This window comes from Daphnia pulex, chromosome 5 (assembly GCF_021134715.1).
Source record: "Daphnia pulex isolate KAP4 chromosome 5, ASM2113471v1".
Classification (NCBI taxonomy): domain Eukaryota; kingdom Metazoa; phylum Arthropoda; class Branchiopoda; order Diplostraca; family Daphniidae; genus Daphnia; species Daphnia pulex.
The window spans coordinates 626,379-639,203 of NC_060021.1; the positions used below are offsets into that span (position 1 = coordinate 626,379).

The 12,825-nt window shown below is 38.1% G+C and overlaps 1 protein-coding gene across 3 annotated transcripts; it reads right to left on the bottom strand.

Moving 5' to 3' along the window:
• Positions 1–8,598: 8,598 nt before the first annotated feature.
• LOC124194100 (vacuolar protein sorting-associated protein 51 homolog) lies at positions 8,599–12,768 on the bottom strand. Of its 3 annotated transcripts, none has more exons than XM_046588140.1 (14): positions 12,572–12,768; positions 11,648–11,878; positions 11,338–11,574; positions 11,154–11,273; positions 10,950–11,090; positions 10,577–10,848; positions 10,455–10,504; positions 10,062–10,387; positions 9,773–9,997; positions 9,557–9,706; positions 9,302–9,483; positions 9,047–9,215; positions 8,875–8,987; positions 8,599–8,802 (listed from the first exon to the last, which is right to left on the bottom strand). In XM_046588140.1, the coding sequence occupies exons 2-14, from the start codon at positions 11,813–11,815 to the stop codon at positions 8,697–8,699; spliced, it is 2,259 nt and encodes a 752-aa protein (XP_046444096.1). In that variant the 5' UTR covers positions 11,816–11,878; positions 12,572–12,768; the 3' UTR covers positions 8,599–8,696. The 3 variants fall into 3 exon arrangements, with proteins under 3 accessions (XP_046444096.1, XP_046444095.1, XP_046444094.1); XM_046588139.1 differs by having other exon boundaries at positions 9,047–9,218; positions 12,572–12,767; XM_046588138.1 differs by having other exon boundaries at positions 9,047–9,218; positions 9,557–9,997.
• Positions 12,769–12,825: the final 57 nt, after the last annotated feature.

The window sequence follows — 12,825 nt, forward strand, 5'->3', positions numbered from 1 at the left end:
CCGTAATCAGTATTCCGTAAGCTATAGTTCCATAAGCCACCTAGCGCTCGCGAAAACAACATTTCCCCCTCTTTGCCTTTAGGGTCTGTTGGGGTGGCCCTCGGTGGCTCGCGCTAGGTGTAGGCTGACGTTTAATATTAGGACATTAGGACTCCTAATGTTATCCCGGCTGTGTGATGACGCCACATCTGGCAACTCCGCATCTATCCCCCCCCCCCCCCAATCTTGATGTGCCCAGGAACAGAGACGCTCTCGCGGGCTCAGTTCAAGCTTGCCCCTCTTGAAGTGACGGTCACGTCGCATCTCTCTCCGTCTACAAGATTGCATTCCACTTAGTCTCATCGCACTTCATTTCATCACAGACTGTACATCCTAAAGACACCCTTAAGTGTGAAGAAAAGGGAATGGGTATGAGCTTTACCGGGGAATTTGACACTGCGATAGAGAATAGCGGACGAGGGAAACGTTTTCAGGAAGATAACGCGCGATGGTGACGAATTAAAACCGAGTAGAACGACCATACAACACAACCTTAGTCCTTGTCAATACTCTTTTCGTCCACGGCAGAGAGCACTAAATTCGCTGCACCACATTGGCCAGAGCCTTCCGCTTCAGGATAATGAACCACATCAGAGAGGTGGCTCTGGCTCGACACCAAGCCAATACACAGAAAGTTCTAGAGTCCTTTTAAAATGAAATGAATTAGATAATAAATTATTAGTTTAGGCCTACATTAAAAATACTCACTCCCCAGCACCGACGCAATTTTCCGCAGCAATTTCCGCAGCAATTTTCTGGAACTAATCCAGAAATACTACTAAAGGGGGCTGCATCTTGTGCGCTTCCAAGTTTTTTCCACACTCTAATTTTTCCGGTCACACCTCGTAAGACGTCGTTACCCTTTGTGAAGTTTACCCACAAATATTTGGTTCTGGTCAACTACATTCCTTCGTTCTTGAAAAAAAAAAACAATGAAAAAAAAATCTTCGTTACCTAATAAGAAAAACTAAAGAATAAGACATAATTTCTTCAGCCGTTACGTAATTGTTTATCAAGGTCTTTCAATGCAATCTTTAGTCGGTCCTCGTCCAAAGGTAAAGTTGCGTCCTTCAGCAATTTTGTGAAATACTGGGCTAAGCAGGATTCCTAAGAAATTTCGCATACCTATGAGATGGCTATTATGAACTATAAAGTAAATGACTAACCGGATCCGTCATCATCAACGTTGCCCAGGAATCTGCGGAAGCAGCCGAGAATTCCAAGGTGGTACGATACTTAGTTGTAAGTTCAAGAGGACGCAACTATAATTTTTCCCCCTGTAAAAGACATGTAAAACTAATTAGTTTTAAATTTAAAAAAGTAAGATACCGGGTGCGTGTCCATTTCAAATTCTGTGTCAAACGAAGTAACATGTTCGAAATCAGATGGCAAAGGAGATATAGTAGTTGAAAGGATAGTAGGAAGAAACACCCTAATAATGAAATACGGCGCGGTTATTCGTGTAAATTACTCTTTCTAAATAAAACACTTGCTGTTTTTCAATAGTAGTACTGAGTAACCCAGATTTATCCTTTGGCATACTCAAGGGCAACCGCCAATTGAAGCTCTGGATTGGAGCAATTTAGCTTGTACTAGTGCTCTTTGTATCCAATGACTTTCTGCGACGAATCGTAGTCCCAACGGCGTTTCACTGCTACTATCGGAGGGATGGTGTCTGCGTCCACCTCACTGCTTGAGGACCCTGGTTGGGATTCCAACTGAAATGTCTCTTCGCGGTTCCATGGTACTGCTAGGGGTTCGGTAGATGTGATGGGAACAGGGTTTTCTCTGTTCACTTTGAGTCTTTTCCCACCTTTCGTGGGAGTCCTGAAACAAGTAAGGAATTTAAGTATTTAACCCCATGAAACAAAAAACATTTTACTCATGATTTTTACGACTTTTAAAACTTGTTTTATTTAGCTTGGGAAAAGTCACGTAGAATTAGCTTGACTCGGCCCCAGTTGATGGATCCACTAGCCGTTAGATATCCCTGAAACATAAAAGAACTGCATTACCACACTAAGTGTAAAAATAGTTCAAGGAAAAACCTTTGATGATTTGTAGACTTTTTTACAGGTGTAATGATTCGTATCACAAAAAACACTAACACTTAACTACAAAGGAACACCGAACACACAAACGCTGAGTATAGTTTTATAAAGGATACTTATATTTGATGCTTTTGAGGGATACACGCCACCATAAAGCACATGTCTTGTGTTACATTCGTGGCTAGTCATTCGATAGCACGCTGATGTCTGGTGAATTCCATTATCTTATGTTCCCCTTCACCGGGGACATTGGTGTCGGATACAATTGTTGACACATTGTCAAATTGATGAGGGTCTTCTCGCATTATACGATGGACATAGTGGTAAAAACATTTCGACAGACGAGTCATGAACGGCGTAACCTGCAAGACAAAAGGAAATGGAATAAAGAATTTAAACTAAAACCTTTTTTGTTTTGGGGTAATGTTGTTTCCATCAAATTTCGACTGTTAGTTCGACTTAATCGACGAATCCGCTGCTGATTCAATTTTGCCCTTGGTGCCTAATCAAAATAAAATATTTGAAATGTTGTTCTATTTATTTAACCAGATGTAGACTAACTTACCACACCACCGAATGCAAGGAATCACAATTTTTGGGGGTGGGCCACAGAAAGAATTCTTTCAACTGTTTTGAACATGGACTCTACCATAAATTGCTCAGTCTTGTTTTTACTCCTAAAATTTGAAATGAAAACATAAGTTTATTTAATGAAGATTATGATAAACTAGATAAAATACCCATAGGTGCACTGGTTTTTCATGTCCTTCCCATCACCTTTAGCTTATGTTTATACACAAGTCTTGGTAAATTTTCAACTCTAAAATTTTACTTATACCTCTTGACTAACCTCGGTATCTACTGATTGTAAAATTTCAGGGTACTTGGCTTTTAAAAACAACAGAAACCCTTTTATCCCCTTGTGTACCCTTATGTATAAGGTTAAAAGGTCAAACACGGTTAACATGGGCAGGTTTAGTCCTCATCATTTCTTCTGTGACTTTCTTCTTGCTTGAAATTGCTACATTGACCAATCCGCAGAGCCAAGTTATAACTACTGTTGATTAAAATAAATCGGAAGTTAGATTAGCCTTTCATTTTACTGATATTTTAAAACTTTAACACTTAGCCTTTTCTTCTTTAGTTTTTTCTGCAAAATTCTTGGGCACATATTTTGAGGAGGAGGAGGAGGAGCATTTTTATTTATAGAAGGAGGAGGAGGAAGTTTATTTTTTGGAATAGGAAGAGGAGGAAGCTTATTTTTTAAAGGAGAAGGAGGAAATTAATTTTTTGGAGGAGGAGGAGGAGGATTTGTATTTATAGGAGAAGGAGGAGGAGGAAGTTTTTTTTAGGAGGAGGGAGAGGAGGAAGTTTATTTTTTAAAGGAGAAGGAGGAGGAAGTTAATTTTTTGGAGGAGGAAGTTTATTTTTTGAAGGAGAAGGAGGAGGAAGTTAATTTTTGGATGAGGAAGAGGAAGAAGTTTATTTTTTGAAGGAGAAGGAGGGAATTAATTTTTTTTTGAGGAGGATTTTTATGTATAGGAGAAGGAGGAGGAAGTTTATTATTTGGACGAGGAAGAGGAGGAGGAAGTTTATTTTTTGGAGGAGGAGGAGGAGGAGGATTTTTATTTATAGCAGGAGGAGGGAGAGGAGAGAGAGAAGGAAGTTTATTTTTTGGAGGAGGAGGAGGAGGAAGTTTATTTTTTGGTCGAGGAAGAGGAGGAAGTTTATTTTTTGAAGGAGGAGGAGGAGGAATTTTATTTTTTGGAGGAGGTGGAAGAGGAGGATTTGTATTTACAGCAGGAGGAGGAGGAGGATCTAGTTTTTTTTTTGGACGAGGAAGAGGAGGAGGAAGTTTATTTTTTCGACGAGGAAGAGGAGGAAGCTTATTTTTTGAAGGAGAAGGAGGAAATTTATTATTTGGAGGAGGAGGAGGAGGAGGAAGTTTTTTTTTAAGGAGGAGGGAGAGGAGGAAGTTTTTTTTTAAGGAGAAGGAGGAGGAAGTTAATTTTTTGGAGGAGGAAGTTTATTTTTTGAAGGAGAAGGAGGAGGAAGTTAATTTTTGGAGGAGGAAGAGGAAGAAGTTCATTTTTTGAAGGAGAAGGAGGGAATTAATTTTTTTGAGGAGGAGGATTTTTATGTATAGGAGGAGGAGGAGGAAGTTTATTTTTTGAAGGAGGAGGAGGAGGAAGTTTATTTTTGGAGGAGGAGGAGGAGGAGGAGGAGGAGGAAGTTTATTTTTTGAAGGAGAAGGAGGAAATTAATTATTTGGAGGAGGAGGAGGAGGAGGAAGTTTTTTTTAGGAGGAGGGAGAGGAGGAAGTTTATTTTTTAAAGGAGAAGGAGGAGGAAGTTAATTTTTGGAGGAGGAAGAGGAAGAAGTTTATTTTTTGAAGGAGAAGGAGGGAAATAATTTTTTTGAGGAGGATTCTTATGTATAGGAGGAGGAGGAGGAAGTTTATTTTTTGGACGAGGAAGAGGAGGAGGAAGTTTATTTTTTGGAGGAGGAGGAGGAGGAGGAGGATTTTTATTTATAGCAGGAGGAGGGAGAGGAGAGAGAGAAGGAAGTTTATTTTTTGGAGGAGGAGGAGGAGGAGGAAGTTTATTTTTTGGTCGAGGAAGAGGAGGAAATTTATTTTTTGAAGGAGGAGGAGGAGGAATTTTATTTTTTGGAGGAGGTGGAGGAGGATTTGTATTTGCAGCAGGAGGAGGAGGAGGATCTAGTTTATTTTTTTGGACGAGGAAGAGGAGGAGGAAGTTTATTTTTTCGACGAGGAAGAGGAGGAAGCTTATTTTTTGAAGGAGAAGGAGGAAATTAATTATTTGGAGGAGGAGGAGGAGGAGGAAGTTTTTTTTTAGGAGGAGGGAGAGGAGGAAGTTTATTTTTTAAAGGAGAAGGAGGAGGAAGTTAATTTTTGGAGGAGGAAGAGGAAGAAGTTTATTTTTTGAAGGAGAAGGAGGGAAATAATTTTTTTGAGGATTTTTATGTATAGGAGGAGGAGGAGGAAGTTTATTTTTTGGACGAGGAAGAGGAGGAGGAAGTTTATTTTTTGGAGGAGGAGGAGGATTTTTATTTATAGCAGGAGGAGGGAGAGGAGAGAGAAGGAAGTTTATTTTTTGGAGGAGGAGGAGGAGGAGGAGGAGGAAGTTTAATTTTTGGTCGAGGAAAAGGAGGAAATTTATTTTTTGAACGAGGAGGAGGAGGAATTTTATTTTTTGCAGGAGGTGGAGGAGGATTTGTATTTAGGGGAGGGCGGACCCATGTTGGACACTGTTTCAAGTCGGACAGTGTCTTAAAATATAGGAAAAATTGCTTTAAAATTCTAGATTTCACACGAATTGTTCTAGATGTGATGATGCTGGATCCTGTGTAGTTAATTAATTTCCCGACAGTAGAACGGGAGTTATAGGAGGAAGAAAAAACACGATAAATTATTGCAAAATTTTACACCCGAATTATTGATCTTGCTCCAAGTTTGTTTGAGTAAAAAAATTTTTAAACACATCAGTGTGTAAAACAGTTTATCCTTTACAATTGTGTGTAAGAAAATTATTTTTAGGTGCTTTGGTGTACCTAAAATTAATGAATTTGCGGGGGGCATGATTTTGGGGCCATTTTGGACAATTCCATGGGGTAATATTGGACAATGGGTAATATATGGACTTCAGCGCCACCTACATTTTTTCCCCATCTCGCCCCATTTAAAAGTTGTAATTCTTTCCCTTCAAGAAAACTTTTTCAGTTTTAAAGATATAATTTCCAAAATTTGTTTGGGGTTAAACTACATTACCATCTACATTTCCTGATTTTTTCATAATTTTTAATTCATACTATCCCTCTTTTAATACCCTGTCCAACTTGGTACAGGCCCCTGTCAATGTCACCCCGGATCGGTAAAAAAATACCGAAAAATGGAAATCAATGTAAGTTCTTAAATTTTAAAGTTACACATTTTAAAAAAATCAAGGGGGTGGAGGCAAGGCTAAAGAATGACCTTAGCCAAAAAAAAACTCTTTTGCCTAAGGGGATCGGGAGATATGCGGGAAAAACCGCGACTGTCCAAGATGGGTCCGGTCTCCCCTAAAGCAGGAGGAGGAGGAGGATCTAGTTTATTTTTTTGGACGAGGAAGAGGAGGAGGAAGTTTATTTTTTGGAATAGGAAGAGGAGGAAGCTTATTTTTTGAAGGAGAAGGAGGAAATTAATTTTTTGGAGGAGGAGGAGGAGGATTTGTATTTATAGGAGAAGGAGGAGGAGGAAGTTTTTTTTTAGGAGGAGGGAGAGGAGGAAGTTTATTTTTTAAAGGAGAAGGAGGAGGAAGTTAATTTTTTGGAGGAGGAAGTTTATTTTTTGAAGGAGAAGGAGGAGGAAGTTAATTTTGGGAGGAGGAAGAGGAAGAAGTTTATTTTTTGAAGGAGAAGGAGGGAATTAATTTTTTTTTAGGAGGATTTTTTTATGTATAGGAGGAGGAGGAGGAAGTTTATTTTTTGGACGAGGAAGAGGAGGAGGAAGTTTATTTTTTGGAGGAGGAGGAGGATTTTTATTTACAGCAGGAGGAGGGAGAGGAGAGAGAGAAGGAAGTTTTTTTTTTGGAGGAGGAGGAGGAGGAAGTTTATTTTTTGGTCGAGGAAGAGGAGAAAGTTTATTTTTTGAAGGAGGAGGAGGAGGAATTTTATTTTTTGGAGGAGGTAGAGGAGGAGGATTTGTATTTACAGCAGGAGGAGGAGGAGGATCTAGTTTATTTTTTTGGACGAGGAAGAGGAGGAGGAAGTTTATTTTTTGGAATAGGAAGAGGAGGAAGCTTATTTTTTGAAGGAGAAGGAGGAAATTAATTTTTTGGAGGAGGATTTGTATTTATAGGAGAAGGAGGAGGAGGAAGTTTTTTTTTAGGAGGAGGGAGAGGAGGAAGTTTTTTTTTTAAGGAGAAGGAGGAGGAAGTTAATTTTTTGGAGGAGGAAGTTTATTTTTTGAAGGAGAAGGAGGAGGAAGTTAATTTTTGGAGGAGGAAGAGGAAGAAGTTTATTTTTTGAAGGAGAAGGAGGGAATTAATTTTTTTGAGGAGGAGGATTTTTATGTATAGGAGGAGGAGGAGGAAGTTTATTTTTTGAAGGAGGAGGAGGAGGAAGTTTATTTTTGAAGGAGGAGGAGGAGGAGGAGGAGGAGGAGGAGGAAGTTTATTTTTTGGAAGAGGAGAGTCAAGTTGGCTGGAGTGGCAGTACAAACAACAGCTATTACCCGGTTCGAGTATGAATATTGTATATTAGTATTTAGGTGATAACTGATAAGTAGCGCTAGTTTAAGCCCAATTCATACTTAAATTTTAATTTTAGTCGCTAGAGCCTAGATGCCATTTTCGAGGCGCGCAGCCGCAGTTCAAACCGTTTTCCATTTTCTACGCGCGCAGTTCAAAATTTCCACCCCGCGCGCCTTTAAGAGGGGGTGACAACCCGGCGTGGGTAGAATGGGTGGGGAAGAAAGGGACAAAAACGGGCAAATAAATAAAAACTGTTTTTAATTCACAATTGACTAGATTAAATATGACGCGAAAAATCTGAAAATGTAGACTTCTGTTGAGCTTGCGAAGTTCTTCATTTCAGAGTTTTCCGCGTCTTCTTAGCTCTACCCGTTCTTTAATTATTCCCCTTCAAAGTACCCTAATTTGCATGGAGCACTATAGAGTGTTCCCAAACTTAGGGATCCATTTTTAACCTACCCTCCTCTTGATAGGAAAAATCTGAAAAAAAATCAGCTTAATGAATAATGATACCCATAATGGCTACGGCCAAAAAATATTCGCTGCGATCCGACGAAAATTTGATTTTTCGGATCGCCGAGAAAAAAAAGTCAAACTCCATAAGGTTCTCTCTCTCGCGCGCGCGCGTTCCCAAACTTTAGGTAGGTACTGTAGTATAAACAATGTATATGCTAGTGAAATTATAATTATTTTTCTGTACGACAATATCTTATACATGCACATTTCTAAGAATATATTGGAAGAAAAATAGAATTACTGTTGGAAAAAATATCCAACCGTTCGTCAAATGCGAGAAAAAATTGGAACTCACTCAACTACAAATAGATCAGCTACAATTACAGCATTTGCCATAAAGAACGTAATATTTTGCTGTGCCTATTAATCTTAATCTTTCAAAGAATGATTCCTTATCTATTTTGTCTTTAAAAATGAAGCAATAAGATTTGGTCCGCTTTGTGTATAACGTGTTAGCTATTGATGTAGTATACTTACTATACATGTAATTTTTTTTAAAGGTAACATAAAAACATGCTGAAACTGGCGATCATTATACAGAAAAAAAAATGGTTGAAATCAATGTAATGTCTTGGGTAAGAATTGAAATGAAACAGCACACGAACTTAGTAAAAATGTATAAGGAAAAAAAGAAAGAAATACCAGAAATACTTGGGATAGAAACACAGATAGGGTCCCTATCTGTATGTATTCCTATCATAGGGATACACATTACAAGAGGATACAATTTAAAAAAATACTTGAGGATAGAAATACACAGTGTATTCAGACATAATTGGTGAAAACCAGAAATATATTTATAAGATTTGAAAACAAACGAAATTGTTAAATTACTCTTCTAACGTTCACAGATGAGCTCCACAACGCCCGGCTCCATCAATACAGGTTCCAAGCAGCGTTGGACTGCACTCGACAAAATTTCGTCCAGCAAACTGTGAACCAAACTGGAAAACAAAAATAATTAATAAATCATCTTTAGGATTAATTATCACTGACAAATTTAAGCGCTGGAATACTTCTCATCGAAGGTGAATCGCCACAAGAAAAGTTGCAAGTAGTAGCAATCTACTTGAATTTGCTGAATGCCATACTTTCCAAATGTCTTTAGACGAACACATTCCAAGAATCCCTAAATAGGCCCAGACGAAATGTTAATAAGCATAATACAGAAAAATTAATTTTTCAAACCTTAAGGCAGATTTTAATAATGGCCATGACGACAGATCCTTTATTGGGCTCAACGGTTCCCGACAAATCAATTCGTTCAGAAAATAATTTCTGTATATTATTCAGTAATGAAGAGTCCAGCTGAGAAGGACCCAATGATGACCAAGATGATTTTTGTTGCATTCTGGAGCTACTGTTAAGTGTAATTAATACAGAAAAAAAAAGAAAAATAATCCTAAAACTTTGTAAATCGTATTCATTTGAAATAATTCAAACCTGTGATGTGTTCGGCGGGAAGAATCTGAGCTCCTTTCTTTTCTTGATCCTTCTTCGTACAGTTGAGCTGCATGGGAATCTACTCGACTTATCTCTTCCAACACACGCTTGATGACAGGTCTAACGCCACGAGGTTCACTAGCGGTTAACCAATCGCGAGAATCCATCGACTTACGAATCATCTTCCAAGCAAAAATAAAGCGGTGAACGCTATTGCATAACTATCCCATAACCAACATTAGCAAACACACTCACCTGAACGAGAACGTGACTTTCACTTTGAACATAACTTTGCAAAAGCGACTGTGAAGTTTGTTTGAAGTCGAGAGTTATAACAGATATCGGAGTCAGATGGTCTCCTTGAAAACCGACTGGAATGTCAAACTGTTCCTCTATTAAAGACAACTGCAAATCACACAAATTTACGTTAAAATTCTGAAGAGATATTTTGTTTGAATTCAATTCAATTACCAAGGATTGAGCCAAATTTTGACTAAAATCGATTGCCACCCGAGAGAGGACAAGAATTAGAGTCGGAGACGCGCTATCTTTCCCCGTTACGTTGCTCAGATTTGCTAACATAGTGGAAAGTTTACTCAACGACTGTACTAATACTTCTTCCCGTACGTAACGTCGACCAAATGTCTGACGGAATTGAGAATCTTGAGAAAAAGTAACGTGATTTCCTACAAAGGCCTAAATAAAAAATAAATGTTGAATTTTAACGGGTATAAAATGACACAGAACCTTACGATAATACCGTTAGAGCAACAAAAGCACGATGAATGTGTTCCACGAGAGCCCCTTCAATAAATTTGACCGAACCGTGTGGCTGATTATCGTTATTCCAGGAATCACGCCAGCCTTGTAGTTCACTTGTCCATTTGATAACAAGAGCGTCGGCTGTTCGATGTGAAATTATTCGAGCAATTTCAGTAATGAGAGTGAAGCTCCATTGCTTATCCACCAGTAATAGTCGCTGAACGGCCAATAGACGACGATGAAATTTATCCAAAGCCGCAACTACTGACAAACAGCAGGCTTCACTTATCTCGAATCCGATGATTTCGACAATTTTACTTTCCACTACAGGGACGAAAAGGAAATTTTATGACATGAGCTAATTTCTAGGGTGAAATATATAGCTCCTTACCTATTGGGCAAAGTTGATTAATAACATCCGTGGCCATGCTATTCATCCCCCTGTTAATTCAACGTATTATGATGAAAACGCAAAAAATTTAAACCATAAAATCAATAAAAAGTAAAACATACTCATTATGTTTCGATATGGTTGAAGGGAAAATGTTGTTGAAGGTTGCAATGGTAAGAGCAACGTTATTCAATGCTGTATTGCAGCATTTTTCAATGAATATGAGGACCACTTCTCCATTATTTTCACCAGACCACACATATGAGGATAGATCTTCCAAATCTTTTTCTAACCTCACTTTATTGATTTCAAGAAATTCTCTTGCAAGGTCAGTGGAAGATTCACCTAGTTTGCATAAAAGAGATGCAGATTCTTCTAGTTCCTGGGAAGTTACCTATGAATTCCATGAACATGTCATGTAAAATTCCACAATAGACATTTTGGTTAGTTTCTTATTATCTTACTTTCCAACATAATATTTTTTTTACAGCTTACCTCAGCTCTGCTGAATTGCACCTTTAGGCATTTCCTGAGTGTTTCAACAATTTCTTTGCAATCTGATTGGATTCCACTAAAAGAAGGATGATCTCCAAAATCTTGAAGAACTTGCTCAGATTTTGCATAATACTTAACAGCCTAAACAAGAAACATTATAGTTTAATACAGGAAATATAGACAGATAATGTCAATGAAACAAACCAATGAATAATTCTTTTCTTCTACACATGTTTTCAGCTTGTTGGGAAGATCAAACAAAAATTGCAAATTTTTTAGCAGTTCGTGAATGTTTGAAAGCTTTGTTATTTGTTGGCGCCGATCCTAAAAAGACAGGGTCATTATTATTAAAAATTTAATCAACTCTAAACTCAAATATTTCACCAACCTGTAAATTTGAAGATATATTGTTGGCAAATGTTGCAATATGAGACATGTCTTGAACTAACTTCTCCATTTCATCTTCCATAGTTTTGAAATCACTTTTCATTTGGCGGATGGTATCAGTGGCAAGGATAAATTTATTATAATTTTCATAAACCAAAGTTTGCATTTCTGAATCAAGTGATTGAATTTCACGAACAAGTTCCTGTTCTTTATCTATAAGTTGCTTTAAGCTGGTTTCCTATTGAAAAACATCCAAGCACATAAAAGTTTTATTTTATTATTTGGCAAAATAAGAAATAGAATATGATTACCTGAACCAGTTTGTCAACATAGGCATCAGCATTAAAGTGCTTTCCATCCACGTCAAAAAGGTTTTCTACATCCTTTTCTTCTGTTATCCCATAGTATTGAGAAAGAAGATTGTTTCTTTTTCTTTTATCGTTTTCATTTAGTTCTTTACTCATTTTGACGTTTTTCATTGGCACTGTTCACCAACTGATTAGTGATTACACATACCGCACATACATTTCTTTAGTTGTAACCACAGACTAAGAGGGTAAAGACCACGAACGGCTATAAACCCCTTGAAGCGATGCTCGTCCTATGCCGTATGGTGGCGCGTCGAGCACACAAAACGAAAGCCATTATTTTTCCTCTTTCCCTACTGATTAGAGTCTTCACACACCGTAAGTTTATAATTGAACCATTAACATATCAATAGTGATGTTTTGTGTAAATATAGCTTAGATATCTCCCATGTTGTGGGAATTTTTTTAAATTTCTATGTGATGTCTAGATACAATCCATAAATTCCTTTATTAAACCCCCTTTTTGCCCATTTTCAGGCCCAGGAAACAGCGTTTCAAGATTTTCTGAAATGGGCCTGAAAATCGTGAAACGCTGTTTCCTGGGCCTGAAAATGGGCAAAAAGGGGGTTTAATAAAGGAATTTATAGATTGTATCTAGACATCACATAGAAATTTAAAAAAATTCCCACAACATGGGAGATATCTAAGCTATATTTACACAAAACATCACTATTGATATGTTAATGGTTTAATTATAAACTTACGGTGTGTGAAGACTCTAATCAGTAGGGAAAGAGGAAAAATAATGGCTTTCGTTTTGTGTGCTCGACGCGCCACCATACGGCATAGGACGAGCATCGCTTCAAGCATCCCTCTTTAGCCCTATCCCTGATCGTAGTCTTTACCCTCTTAGTCTGTGGTTGTAACTGCAAATCGAATGGTTGGGGATTGGATAGCGTTAATGTAAGTTTTTGACGTTTCGCGAGCTGATGTCAGAATGTCTTAACGCTTCAAGTCTCAAACCGCCAACCCAAGGCATAAAAATAACAGGTAAGAAATTATGACAGGCCGGCTTGCTTTAGGTTTTGGATATGCAGTCTGCAGAGAGCTGCTGGCTGATTAGCTCATTACATTACACAATAATACCACCACACTAACAGCTGACCCCACCTTATCTGCTG

Coding starts and splice junctions, on each gene's coding strand:
- LOC124194100 (XM_046588138.1), bottom strand. CDS start 11,815: ATGAAAAACGTCAAAATGAGTAAAGAACTAAATGAAAACGATAAAAGA. Junction 11,274..11,337: donor ATATATCTTCAAATTTACAG/GTTGGTGAAATA, acceptor CTGTCTTTTTAG/GATCGGCGCCAACAAATAAC. Junction 9,484..9,556: donor AAAGTCACGTTCTCGTTCAG/GTGAGTGTGTTT, acceptor TTTGCTTGGAAG/ATGATTCGTAAGTCGATGGA.